General features: G+C 45.3%; 1 protein-coding gene across 2 annotated transcripts in view; it reads left to right on the top strand.

Moving 5' to 3' along the window:
* Positions 1–14,237, top strand: part of ACACA (acetyl-CoA carboxylase alpha) — a 297,390-nt gene that overhangs the window by 232,017 nt on the left and 51,136 nt on the right. For both annotated transcript variants that reach the window (XM_055001998.1, XM_055001997.1), the window contains 2 exons: positions 5,150–5,293; positions 6,115–6,235. In XM_055001998.1, coding sequence (XP_054857973.1) covers positions 5,150–5,293; positions 6,115–6,235 — 265 coding nt within the window. The remainder of the gene's footprint in view (positions 1–5,149; positions 5,294–6,114; positions 6,236–14,237) is intronic.

Genomic DNA, 14,237 nt, shown 5'->3' with positions numbered 1-14,237 from the left:
CAACTGAAGGCCCTGGGCCAGTTCTCTTCCTTGGAAGGGGGATACCTTTTCCCCACCCCCATATTCTGTGTTTGCCAGTACAGAGGTAAAAAGAGGAGACTTATTAGGATTTTTGGGCCCTAGAGCTAGGCATGTTGTTGGGCTACGCACATCCACTCACAATGTTGCCAGCATCTTCTTGGTAAATGCTGGGAGAGCCGAAGGGCGATGCATGGGTAGGGTAGAGTTTGGAGGGAATGTCACTTCCGGGTGATCCCCTTCATCTCTCTGGTAAAGACAATAGAGATGGGGAAATTCCTAGAGCACCACTGTGGGGGCCATTTTCTGACCACTTTTTCTCTTGCTCTTCAGTTTCTCAGGGGTTGGGGGACTGGAGCCACAGGCATTTACTTGATGCTGGTGGGCAAATGGCAACCCTTCTCCCTCATGAATCTACCTTTGGGGCATGTACAAAGCAAAAAAAGGGGCTGCCAACAGTCTTTGCAGGACCTGATGTCTCTCCTGCAACCTAGGCCAGGCTCTTGGTGGCCTGACATGGGGGAAAGGTCCTGCATGGATTTTCAGTCTCTTTTCCTAGGATCAGCCCTCCAGGATAGGCTTGCCAGCCTCCAGGTGATAGCTGGAGATCTCCCAAAATTACAACTGATCTCCAGGCAACAGAGATCAGTTCCCCTGGAGAAAAGGGCTGCTTTGAAGGGTGATCTCTATGGAATTGTACCCCACTGAGGCTCCTCCCCTCCTCAAACCCCACCCTCTTCAGATTCCACCCTGCAAATCTCCAGGAATTTCCCAACCTTGACCTGGAAACCCTACTCCAGGACCAGCTGCTGCTGCTCTGAGGCAACCAGGACTAGACCCATAACCGCCCCCCGCCCCCAGCGATGGACAAGAGTCACTGCAGGGATAGGATTCAGATATAGTAACTGGCAGGGCTTTTTTTTCAGCTGGAACACGGTGAAACGGAGTTCCGGAACCTCTTGAAAATGGTCACATGGCTGGTGGCCCCGCCCCCTGATCTCCAGACAGAGGGGAGTTGAGATTGCCCTCCATGCCACTGGCGGCGCGGAGGGCAATCTAAACTCCCCTCTGTCTGGAGATCAGGGGGTGGGGCCACCAGCCATGTGACCATTTTTGCCGAGGGCGATTTAAACATTTAAAAACAACCCCCTTTGTTCCAGCTGACCCAAAGTGACTTCATTGGCCCTGGGATCGTGCACGCACTTTACGCGCGTACATGTGATACCAGGGGCACCACCTCCCACCAAGAGTTGCCCCTTGTGCTGGCAACCCGCTGAATTCCACCACCTCTTTTCCTAGAAAAAAGCCCTGTACTGGCCACTGCTTTGGTCAGGGAAGGGTTTGTGCTAGTAAACCCAGAACAGAAGCAGTGGGCCGCAAATGTCCATCACAGCTGCCCCAATAAGGTGTTCTGTGAGGGCCTCAGAGCCTGAGCCAACCAGCCCACATAGCCCAATGGATATTATATCACTGAGGTTACATATGAAAGGGGTTTTGGAAGCTGAAGCTGTTACTGGGGTGGGTGGTGTACTTAACATATGAGGCCTGAGCATTGTTTTTGTAGCAGCAGTCCTTGTGCGGAAACCTCTGGAAACATATCAAAGTCTAGTTAAGCACAAATACTAAAACCTGTCATCTCAAGCCCATCTCCCATCTTGGCTTTCAAAATTTTGGCAGGTATGGCCTAGATGTTTTCAACCCCAAGGACTAGAAACTTATTTTACAAATGAAAGCTGTGAGTCTTGGGACGGATTCCATACACATGTTGTATGCATTTTGCTTTAGGGTTGCCAGATCAGGATGAAAATATAATAGATCTGTTCAGCTACCTTCTTAATATTTTACAGTCACATTGCTTGGTTGTGTGTTTATTTTGGTTAAGATTGTGGGAGGAGGTTGTGTGTGTGTGTGTGTGTGTATGTTAAGATCTAAATGAAAACAGGTACATAATGCCCTCTGCCTGTTCGCAAGGCTCAAGCCATAAAAATAACAAATGGCGTGTATTTGCTCGAATGTCAAAGTTATGAGTTTATTTTGTAATGATGTGCTCCTGCCTTCATGAGGTAAACTGGCCGTGGCAGAGGTGTTATTAGTAATATGGACTCAGCGGAGCAGAAAGCCGAGTGACCGAGCGATCAGTGTATCAGTCAGCGAGAGGGCAAATGGAAAGAGACAGCGGGGAATGAGAAAAGAGCCGTACGGTGCTTGGGCTGAGATTAGAAGGAGGGAGAGACGGGCGCAAGAGAATTGGAAGTCCAGTGGTCAGATGCTTGTTTGAATGAGCCCTTTGGAAGGAAGTGCTGCGGGAGGGGTGGGACCTCTTTGCAGAGGTGTGGAATTTGGTGAAGGGGACATCATTTTCCTTGTCTTTCCCCGCCAGGCTTCCTTGCTTAGTAAGCCCGTTTATGTTGTACACATTACTCTCTGGCACAACTGTGCAATTTCTGCTCGTTACTAGTCCTTATAGTAACAAAGACAAGCTCTGTGGGCACGTGAAACTTTTGTGGGGCTAAGTAGAATTGCTGGTAGACAAGGAAAGGATTATTATGTGCCCTGCACTGATCTTTGTCACCTCTCTGAGCTTAATGAATGCGGGATAAATATTGTGCAATAGACACGCGGAAAAACAGCACATAGTAAAAATAAAGTCACATTCTGATCCACCATAACCCAGAATCTACACCAGGAGTAGCCAGATTTTTCAACCCGGCAGCATAAGCTAGTTTGCATAGATTTACTTGCCCCAATACCTGTTCTTTTCGTTATTCTTCAGCTGAATTAGAAAATAAACATTATGCTAAATCCTCCCGGTCCTCCCCTCCCTCCTGGCCTGATAGTTGGAAATTCCACCATTGTTTGCACGTTTTTGAAGGCTATGAGTATTTAACATAGCTTACCCATGATAAAATTCAAGCTATACAGGTATCTATATGTATACACCCCTCATTCTTTAATAACTGAAATTATTTTTAAAAGACATAAAGAAAATTAGGACCCCCCCCCCATACACACACCCTTAAAAAACCAGACAAATTAAGAGGTTATTGGAATTAAAAAGCATGCAACTCAAACAACTTAATAAATGGCTTTATACAGAGAATCACATTTTTGAAGGCCTTATAATTCAGCGTTTTGTTGTGAGCAAAAATGTGATTTTATCCTTCCAGCAAAGGTTTGTGGTATGACAAAAATACATTGTGGGTTGTGATTGGCTTAATTGTTTGGGCAGTAGTCATGTAATGTTATCACTGATGAAGCCACGAATAAGATAGCTGCCCCCCTCCCATATTAATAACATTTTGAGTTACTTTTATTAAAAAAAGATTTATTATTTATTGGGAGTAGTATCTCCTCTTTGTAAAGGACTGGATACAAAAATGGTGTTCTAGAAGTGAAAACAATTGTCCTCTAGCAATCGAAATCTGGTCAAGGGCTGGAGTTGGAATGAAAGTTAATTTTTCCTGTTGGATGAAATCTTGTATACATGTCATCTGCCACAGGCTGAATGTTGACTAAATTAGATCTTTGTGCCAAGGCATGATTAAACCAGGGTTTGGCTGGATGTCTGAACTGGTAAACTGTGGTTTGTGAAACAATAACTTGTGATCAGCTAACAAACAAAATCCTAAACCATGCTTTGTAAAGTCTTTGCAAACTGTAGTTTCTGATATCTTTGCTTTGGCATGTCTGAATTGACAAACTGTGGTTTATGACTGGCTCAGAAACCATGGCTTGAGATGGGTCTGCAAGCTCTGGCTTGTTGCTGGCTATGGACTGGAATGTTGTGTAAATTGCCCAGTCATGGTTGGCAGCTGTTGCTCTGCGTCCAGAGATACTGAAAGCAGACAAGCAGCTCTAAAAGGTCTTTTTGCCCATTGCATATTTGGAGGCTCAAGTCATGGTTTGAGAATCCAAACTCTGGTAACCAGTTGTAGTTTGGCTGGATGTCTGAGCTGCGTAGTCTTTGGTTTCCCTGTTACAAAATTACTACCTTGAGGAAAATTGCATCCTTGTATATTAGCAGCTGTTCAAGTTTTTCTATTTGTTTATGGCTGTCAGAATCCCATAGAACTTTATTTAGGATGGTTTCTCCTAGACCACCATGTCTGTGTGCTACAGTCTTCTATGTACAGTCATCTACCTGGATACTCTCTCCTTCTGCAGTTAGGCAGATGCTAGCTGGCAAAGGGTAACAGGGATAATCAATTCCTCCAGGATTTTGTTTGGAACCCCCCCCCCCCCACACACACACTTTTGATGCTGGGACCAAGTCAGTTAAGTGTGCATTTGGTGGGAGGATATGAAGTTTCTGTTATTATATTCACTGTTTCTACTTAAGATTCTAGTTTTTCTGTCTATTTTAGGACTTTTTGATGATCTTATTGAACCTTTCCCTTAAATACTACATTCATATTGTACCTTTTCCCTAAATACTATGTAAGCCACCTTAATTTACTTTTGTAGAAAGGTTGAAAATGGTTATCACATACAAAGCGCTTCACGGCCTTGGTTTGGCATACCTACAGGACCGCCTCCCTCCCTATGTTCCTCCTTGGTAGCTTCACTCATCTAAACAGGGTCTCCTGCAGGTGCCGCCGGGCACATGGGCGAAATCAACAGCAGCCCGTAGATGGGCTTTCTCTGTGGTGGCCCCTACCCTGTGGAACAGCCTGCCTGAGGCGGTCAGGAGAGTGAATTATTCAAAAAGGCTTTTTACTCAGATAGGAGGGCTGTATTTTAGGGAGGCGGTCTCAGAGGCTTCGCTAATGAGTTAGGGATCATAGACCTCACTATGTTGCCTTACATATTATCTGTTTCTTTAAATATGTACTCCTGTACACTACCTGTGCTTCATGCTGTCTAATGTCAGTCCTAGAACTGATTATGTTCTGTTTCAGCATTTCTTCAGCTCTGTATTGGATCCTTGCTAATACTATGTCTTTGTAAACTTGTGTTTATCTACCCTATGGCATTGTTTATGGAAATGTCCTTGATACTGATTGTACTAATCTCACGCTATGTAATCTGCCTTGAGTCTCAATGAGAAAGGCAGACTATAAATGAAATAAATAAATAAAATATTATCTTCTTTTAAATACTGTATGCTAATGTATACCTGCCCTTTGTACAGGTACTTGGAAGAGAAGTATACACCTCCAACAACCAGCTGGGTGGGATCCAGATCATGCACAACAATGGGGTGACCCATAGCACTGTTTGTGATGACTTCGAAGGTGTCTACACGATTCTTCTGTGGCTGTCATACATGCCAAAGGTAATTTCTCTTTTAGTCCTGATGCTGTAAATACAGAGGCCGCCATAGACTTTTTGCAGCCATGTGATTTGCCTCCTGATCAAGTTCTGTGGAAGCTGCCAAAGACTGCACAGGAACAGAGGCACATGGAAACACGACAGCTGGTGGAGATCCCAGATCTAAAATGTTAGTGCCGAAAGCCAGGAATTTCAAATACGTTGTTTGCTCTGTGAATGGTGACTGGTGCCTTAAAACGTCTTGTTAGCCCCTAAGATAGGAACACCGGAGAGCCAGGGAGGCGCTTTAACACCATGTTCCCCAGCTGTTTTCTTAGGAAACAGGAGTTTAGGGAGGTGCTTGAGAACCTTCTGCTAGAAAGCTGCAGCTCTCCTCTGGGAGCTCTTGTTCCCTAGATGGCCTGAGAGCCAAGCTACAAGTGACGCCTGACACAGGTTGGACACTTGTGAGCTTACCTCAAGTTTTGATGGGAAATGTAGGCGTCCTCGTTTTACAGCTTGGCTCTCCATTACAGCTGCAAGACCAGGAGGTCTACATTTCCCATCAAAACTTGAGGGAAGCTGACAAGTGTCCAACCTGTGTCAGGCGTCACTTGTAGCTTGGCTCTGAGCAAAAAGGAACTGCAATTAAAGCCAGTTTAAGTCTGCACCGGGTAAATATATCCTAAGAGTTTGACCATAATGCCTAGAAAATAGAGAAAATTTACTATAACTTTGTGAAACTGCTGTATACTTGAGCTCTCTTGCATCTAGTATTTCCCAGTCAAATATACACAGAGACTAGGACGGCCAGAAACCCTAACTTTATCTCGTTTCTCCTTTAAGAGTGTGTATAGCCCGGTCCCAATGCTCACTGTAAAGGACCCGATAGAAAGAACCATTGAGTTTGTCCCCACCAAGACGCCCTACGACCCTCGATGGATGCTCGCTGGACGCCCTCACCCAAGTATGTACTTTTCCTTTGGTTAATGACATTACCTTACTTTCTTGAAAAATCTGAAAAAAGAGAGATCCACATTGCTTCCTCTTGAACTAAATTCTTCTCTCCCTGTTGCTGATTGGACTTGTTTATCTCTCAATTTAAAAGCTGGATCCCAGCATTCTGGTGCACTTATTCATAGCCCAGATACAGAATTGGGCTAAACATGCGGAAGAGCGATGAAAATGAGGGGGGAGCAGGCTAGATTCTCAATAGCTCTGACCACTTGGGTGATGGGAGCGAGTTTTGCCCCCAACCTGTGAGGCCTCCCCCATTCCATAAACAGATTAGGGGTTGGGGGATTAAATGTATTTATTTTATTTCAACATCTATATCCTCCTCCTCCCCATGGTTTGAAGCATTTTACAATGAATTGGCAATTAAAAAATTTACAACGTTTAAAGGTAAACACATTAAATTGCTATAAAAAGGCATCTCATGACAAGCGCCCTTCAGAATAAGTCATCTCTAAGCAACAGAATCAGAGCCTAATTTTTAGCTGATTATAATTGGCTAAAAACAAGGGAGTATTGAACGGCCAGCAGAAAGACTGCAAGAGGGAGGCTGGCCCTCCAGACTTCATCCAGAAGACTGTTCTAGAGGGTAGAGAGGCCTTCAGGGCAAAAGGCCATGCCCTCCCAGAATACATTCGTATGTGGCAAACAGAGGGAATGATTAGAAAGCATTTTCTGAGTGTGAATGGGGGAGTGAGTGGGAGAGAAGGTCCCTCAGGTATTGTGACGCACCACACTTGGGGATCTTCATTATGGTGGCCCAGTTCTCACTGATAACAGGACTCCAACAGAGGGGTGAAAAGAATCTCTTTGGAGCATGCAGAGATGTGCTGCATTCCTCCACTCCATCCCGTACAGGATCTTTGCGCAATACACACTCTCTTTCACACGTTGCACCTGTCCTGATGTCGGCCATTTTGTTGCTATCTCTGCATGCAGAAACTAATTCTAAACATTCTTTTACACTTTAGGGATGGGGGAATCAATGTGTGTGTTGTGTGTGTGTGTGTGTGTGTGGAGTAGAGAGCAGCTGTGTAATTCCCCCCCCCCCCACTATATGCCTGAGAGGAGCTGGACTTTACTCCTGCCTGATCCTTGTCCCCCGCAGTGCTTTGGTAGTGGAGCTGAGCTAGAAGAAAAATGCTTTCTCTAAAGGGATGCAGTGGAGTAAGGTGGGAGAGTCTCATCTGCAATTATCCGTTTTTTGTTTGCTTTAAAAAAAAAACAGACACCCCTCTGCTCCAGTTTTACCCATGAGTGTGTGGTTACATGCAAATAAATACATGTGGATTTCCACCCTGCTTCCAGGACCACATTGGGTTGTAATATAAACAAGAAACAGAATCCAAATGGAGCCCTGCAGATGGGGGTTGGCTTGACATGCATTGCCTTCTGTCGAGTTTGGAGGGTCAAATCAAGCTATGTTCTGGGAAGGAGCAAAGCTAGCTTTGCATTCCCACATCACAGTTCAAAATATATGCTAATAGCCAAACCACATTTATCGCTACTAGATTTAAGTCATTATTGTTCCCAGCAGTTGAATATGCTAGTTGAACTTTCTCTGCCTTAGTCTTCTGGCAAAAACGGGCTTTTACCTTTTGGTCTGAACTGTGTCACAAGATTTTCTTAACTTGCAAAAGTGCTGTGATTTTGCAACATGTTCTGTTATTTTAATTAGGAGCTCAGGTATTGCAAGATTTATTTTGCACCTTTTAAAAAGTTTTTATAGCTCTGTATTTTTGTTCACTGTCGTGAAAATATCAGGGTTATGATTTGGTGCATCTCTGGCTTACATTTTACCTGACATGCTGTAGGGCGGCATCCCTGTGGGCAGGTATGTGTGCTTACCTCAAATGCAATGCTTTGTCCACTGTGCACATGCCATTAATAATAATATTTTGCATTTATACAGTACACTGAGAGTGCTCCAGTGCTTCCGTTACAACAACAGAAGCGCTTGAAGGGTTTTGTTACAACAACCCTTTGTGGGAGGTTAATATTATTATCCTCATTTTCCTGGTAAAGGGACCAAGTCCAAGAAAGGCCACCAAGTGATTCCATAGCTGAGGCAGGATTTGGATTAGGGTCTTTCTAATTTGAAGCACCGTCCCTTGGCTGCTACATCGCAGGTAGAATGAGATTGGCGGCGAACACAGATTCTCTGGCAACTTTGGGGGGGGAGGGGCCATCCCCCCTCCCCCCCCCATTCTCCTATTGTCTTGCCAGTAATTCATCCGGCTTGTCTTGAGCGTGGAGGTTCCAAATTGAGTGACTTCAGTTTTTAATTTAGTGGAAGCGTTAAGGGGAAGCAGATGATTCTCCATGATAAGTTAAAGGAGAGATCTCCTAGGTGAAAAGTTAAAGCCGTTTATTAGGAGAGATAGTGCTGTGATATTCTTCAAACTGACGCTCGACACAAGGCCCAGAATCGAAACGATCAGCTCTGGACTCGGCGATGAAGAGATAATTTTGAAATGGATGGTCACATTTTACAGCGGGGGGCCAAGGAGGCGAGGAACATTAGAACAGAGTAATTTCAAGTTTGGGCTTGATAAAACGCTTTCCATCCCGTCGGAGTCAGCAGAGGTTGGCTTGCTCAGATCTCCACTTTTAATTGCTTTTGCACTTGGCTTTGCAGAGCCAGAAGTGCTTGTTCAAAATTATAGCATTGCAAAAGAGGCCGCCGCAAAAGCCAATGGGGTTTTTTTTCTTTGTTCTTTGTAGAGAGTGGGCAAAATGCAAGAAGCGCTTCTTTGTGGTTTCCCTGGCTCTGCCAACAAAAGCAGTAGCAAATATCCAGATAATGAGGTTCAAAGGCTCTAGTCAGCAATAAGGTCATACTTTCTGATACAAAATTTGCGCTGGTTTTGTTTTTTAATAGGCTTGGTAGATTTTTAGTTTAGTTTGTTATGTCCATTGGGTAGTGACGGAGCTTTGGTCATTGAGAACCAAGTCAGGCCTTTGAACATGCCCTATTTGGCTGAGGCCTGCACATTTAGCATCCTTGTCCTCCAAAAGTTGATCTGCTGCCTTCAATGTTAACCGTTAGGTGCCAGGCAAAGACCTTTTCCTATTCTATTAAGTGTTTGGCTGATTTATTTATTGATTTTTTCCCCTCTGTGGCTGGTGGTTTGCGGAGTTCTTTTTTTATAATTTTAGTTCATACCATCAAGGTTTTTTTTAAAGTTTTAATTCATTGTTAATATTTATTTACTTCATTTATAACCTGCCTTTCTCCCCAACGGGGACCTAAAGCGGCTTACATTGCCCTCCTCGCCTTCATTTTATCCTCACAACAACCCTGTGAGGTAAGTTAGGCTGAGAGAGAGGGACTGGCCCAAGGTCACCCAGCAGACTTCCTTGGCAGAGGGGGGGTTGGAATCTAGGTCTTCCAGACCCATTTTTGACACTCGAAGTGCTACACCACTTTGATTAATTTTTATTAAGAAAAAAAAACACAGATTTTTTTTAAAAAAATAGGTTAAATGGAAATGTCCTTGACACTGTATTAAAATATCCTTGATACTGTATGAAATTGTCCTTGATACTGATTGTACTAATCTCACACTATGTAATCCGCCTTGAGTCCCAGTGAGAAAGGCGGACGATAAATGACATACATACATACAGGGCTTTTTTTCAGCGGGAACACGGTGGAACGGAGTTCCGGCACCTCTTAAAAATAGTCACATGGCTTGTGGCCCCGCCCCCTGATCTCCAGACAGAGGAGAGTCTAGATCCCTCCGCTCCAGTGTGACCATTTTCACCGAGGGCAATTTAAACTTTAAAAAACTCCCCCCTTGTTCCAGCTGACCCAAAGTGACGTGTCATTGTGCGGTCTTGAGTTCCACCACTGAGTTCCACCACCTCTTTTCCCAGAAAAAAAGCCCTGCATACATACATACAATGCTGGTTTCTTCTTGGTCATGCTGGAGTGTGACAGAAGACCTAGCCCATAAAAAGGGGAAGAGCGATGCCCTGCATCCTTCCTGGATTTTACAATAACGTACAAAATACCCTTGTGTTTATGGTGATTTACGAAGTCAAACATTGGACAGGACAGGACTAGAAACATATAAAATGGGGTGCAGAGGCTTAAAGGTGAAGTCAGACACTGTCAGGATAGCAAGAGAGGGAAGTCCTTTTGAATTGGCTGGAAAAGAGAAGGAAAAACAGGATGGGAAGGACCAACAAGGAAGAGATTATGTTAGTCGAGCTGTGCAATCCTAAACAGAATTGCACCCTTCTAAGTCTGTTGAAATCAGTGGACTTAAAAGGGTTAACTGGGCGTAGGATCTTGCCGTTAGAGATTCTGTCATGCAGCAAGAATACAAGGGAAAAGCAGCCCAGGATTGTCATCTGATGCGCCCCCCCCCCCTCAAGAGTTATTTGGGTGGCATCTAAGGGTGCACCACTATTGTGCAAAACCCATCCAGGGCCAAAGAGTGTTTGGCACTTGCTCTTCTTTGTTTGCTTAATTCCATTTATATTCTGTCTTTTCTTCAGACAATAAGCTAGGTTCTCCAGGTCCCCTTGTCAAGCAGTGTGTGTGGGGGGGTGGGGGGAGTGCATGCACTTACCTGATCCCCATTTGTGTGCTTGCACTCCTGCTGCCCATGTAATGATGTCACTTCCAGTACAACCAGAAATGATGTCATTATGCCAGGGCCAGCCAAAAACATAATGTTTCACTTTGTTTGGGGTTGGTTGCCTCTGCTGTGATGCCATTACGTCTGGTTAGAGCAGAAGCAAGCCCTTGCTTGCGGCACTTGCCTGGGGTGCCTGCCAATGGTGGGTAGGGTTGCCAGGCCCCTTGCTGGTGGGTGTGCGCATGTGCACGCACCCCCGGCAAGCGTGATGTCATGTCCGGGAAGTGACATCATCACGCGGCCACCTTGGGGGCACGCCCACGCTCCACAGGGGGCCAAATTGGCCTGGATTGGGCCCTATTTGGCCAGATTCAGCCCAATTCAGCAAATCGGGCTGATTCAACCCAGATCTGGCCCATATCGGGCAGATTTGGGTCTCTGTGGAGCGCTCTCGAATGGGCCTGAATGGGCAGCACCATCCAGGAGTGTGCTACCCCCCGCTGGCCAGGTAAAAGGGTGGAGGGCAGGGGACTGGCAACTTGAATGGTGGGTAATCTCTGGGCAGCTAGTTTCCTCCTGCCGATCACTGAATTGCTGGGAGGTTGCCCACCACTGGCAGGCACCTGGCAGGCCTAGGAGGGGCTCAGGTGGGCTGGCGTGGGATTCTCATGCAAGCTTCTGTGTTCTGTTCCCTCCAGCTGTAACTTGCTGGGATTCTTTTAGATATCAAGTGAAAGCAGTTTGATTTTTCTTGAGCATTTAACTGAAACTTCTCCTCTTAATACTATTCCACCGTGGCTGTTCTTTTTAAAATTAAATTGTTTTCATTTTTTTTAAGTTTAGTTTTTATTTTCATTTTGTTGTTATTAAAGTTACCTTGACCTTGCAAGCCGGCTTGACAGGCTTGTTACAAATGTTTTAAATGGTTATGGTACAAATTTATTCCTTCATGCTATATTCTCCACACATACCCCCTCAGAGTGGCCTCCGCCATTCTCCTTTCCTCCATTTTCTCCTCATAACACACCTGTGAGGCAAGGTAGGCTGTGTGTGACTAGCCTGAGGCCACCCAGAAAGCTCCCATGGCAGAGGGGGGATTTCAGCTTGGGTCTCCCAGCACCATGCTGGCTCTGGGAACCTGTGTTGAACAGGGTGTTGCAAGCACATCAGCCTGCACCACAGCAGTGCCCCTCTTTCCCACTGATGCTTGCTCAATTTATTTAACCCCCTAAACGCTGGTACATCTAACCCCCAGCTTCTTTCTCTTTGCATAAGCCTTTTATACCTTTTCCAGCCTAATAATAATAATGATAGTGATAATGATACGCAGACGATGAAGAAGATGAACAACAACAAGAAGATGTATATGACAAAGAAAAACAAGAAGAACAAGAACAACATTTCAATTTATGTACTGCTCTTCAGGACCAACTTAATGCCCACTCAGAGCAGTTTACAAAGTGTGTTATTGTTATCCTCAGGACAATCACCCTGTGAGGTGGTTGAGGCTGAGAGGGCTCTGAGAAGCTGTGAGTGACCCACGGTCACCCAGCTGGCTTCAAGCGGAGCAGTGGAGAATCAAACCCGGCTCTCCAGTGGGGAACTAAACCTGGCTCTCCAGATTAGAGTCCTGCTGCTCTTAACCACTACACCAAAGTGGCTCATGTGCCAGCTCTTGGCAATGTCTTCCTTCATGGCACAGGAGTACTCCCCCACCCATTATGTCCTTTCCCCACAGCCAAGTCAGGCTTTTGCCCATCTTGCCAGTGCTGTAAATCTGTTGCAATAGTTGAGGAGTCTCAGTTATTGGCCTTTCCCAGTTTTCTGTCTCAAAGACCTTCTAATTGGAGATGCTGGAGACTGAACCTGGAACCTTCGGCATGCAAAGCAGGTGCCCTCCCACTGGCCTGTCGCTCCTCCCCATAAAATAACCCCCATTTTAGTATACGAAGCAGACTGTTGATCCATCCAGCTAGGACTGGTTGCTCTCTCCATGGTCTCAGGCTGAGGAAGGTCTTCCATGGAATCTACTGCAAGAAATCCTTGAACTGTAAGTTGAATCTGGTTCCCTCTGCATGCAAACCCTGCGCCCTGACACTGAGAGGTTGGTCCTTCTCAAAAATATTAGTCTCTCCTTGCAAATTATCCACATTGTCCTATTGACAAAACAGGAGAAAAAGAAGCACTCTGGTAAGGTGCTAAAAAAAAATTAAAATAAAGCGCGTACATGTAGGCACATGAACCATTCTTGAAAAAGCAGTGCCTATAATGACTTTTGACAAATGTTTGCAATGAAAAGAAGAAAAAACCCACCCCATAGAGTTATTTATTTAAAAGCGGACAAATTCCCTTTGCTCCCTGAATCCCATCATTTAAAAATAAATGATGCCGTCTGCTGATAAATGGCTCTCTTATGCAGACGAGCAAATTAAAGAGGCTGTTATGGCTGAGGGCGGACAGACGTTTCTTAATATGCATCTCTTCATTCAATTTGTTTGAAGCTTAGTATCGTATCTAGGAAAGGCCTTTTCTGAGTGTGTGTGTGTGTGAGAGAGAGAGAGAGAGGCAGCTCTGGGGGGGGGGAGACGGTGGTGGTCTGTCCCAGATGCAGCTCAAACAGAATCTCCTCATGTCTTGTAAACTTGAGTAAACCTGGGCAAGTCTCCCACAACTTGATAAGTTTCTCACCCGGCCCACTCTGGCCTGTGGGTGCAAGGAGATGCGCTTCCCTGACGTTCCTGCCACTGACGACGGGTGAGTTGGTGGTGTGCAATCCCGAAGTGTTGCCTGCTGTTCCTCCCTTCTGGTCTCACTGTCCCTGCAGCCAGATGCCTGATTTAACTGCAGTTCAGTGTAAATGTGTATAAATCCAGCTCCTTTCCCATAAATGCTTCTGCATTGTATGAACAAAAAGTAGGCCGGAGCCAGTTCTGGGTTACCCACCACACAAGTGCAGGCTTAACCAGAGTTCATTTTCCTTCTGCTGACTTGTACTCTGCCCTGATCTGGATAGCCCAGCCAAGCCTGATCTTATCAGATCTCAGAAGCTTAAGCAGGGTTGGCCCTGGTCAGTATTTGGATGGGAGACCACCAAGGATGAACAGGGTCACTATGCAGAGGCAGGCAATGGCAGATCACCTCTGTTCATCTCTTGCCCTGAAAACCCCAGCAGGGGTCGCCATAAGTTGGCTATGACTTGACACCACTTTCCCCCACCACCAACTTGTACTCTTAGCCAGGACTGTACCTTGGCAGCTTCTGTGATGAAAACTAAGTCCATATGCAAACTTATTGGGATCCAGTTATTGCTTATTTTAGAACCAATAATGTTATACCAAATAGTTCTGATTTCAAGATAAGGATGTC

Source organism: Eublepharis macularius, chromosome 17 (assembly GCF_028583425.1).
Source record: "Eublepharis macularius isolate TG4126 chromosome 17, MPM_Emac_v1.0, whole genome shotgun sequence".
Classification (NCBI taxonomy): Eukaryota; Metazoa; Chordata; class Lepidosauria; order Squamata; family Eublepharidae; genus Eublepharis; species Eublepharis macularius.
Note: the sequence above shows the minus strand (reverse complement) of the source record. Positions and strands in the feature narration are given on the sequence as shown.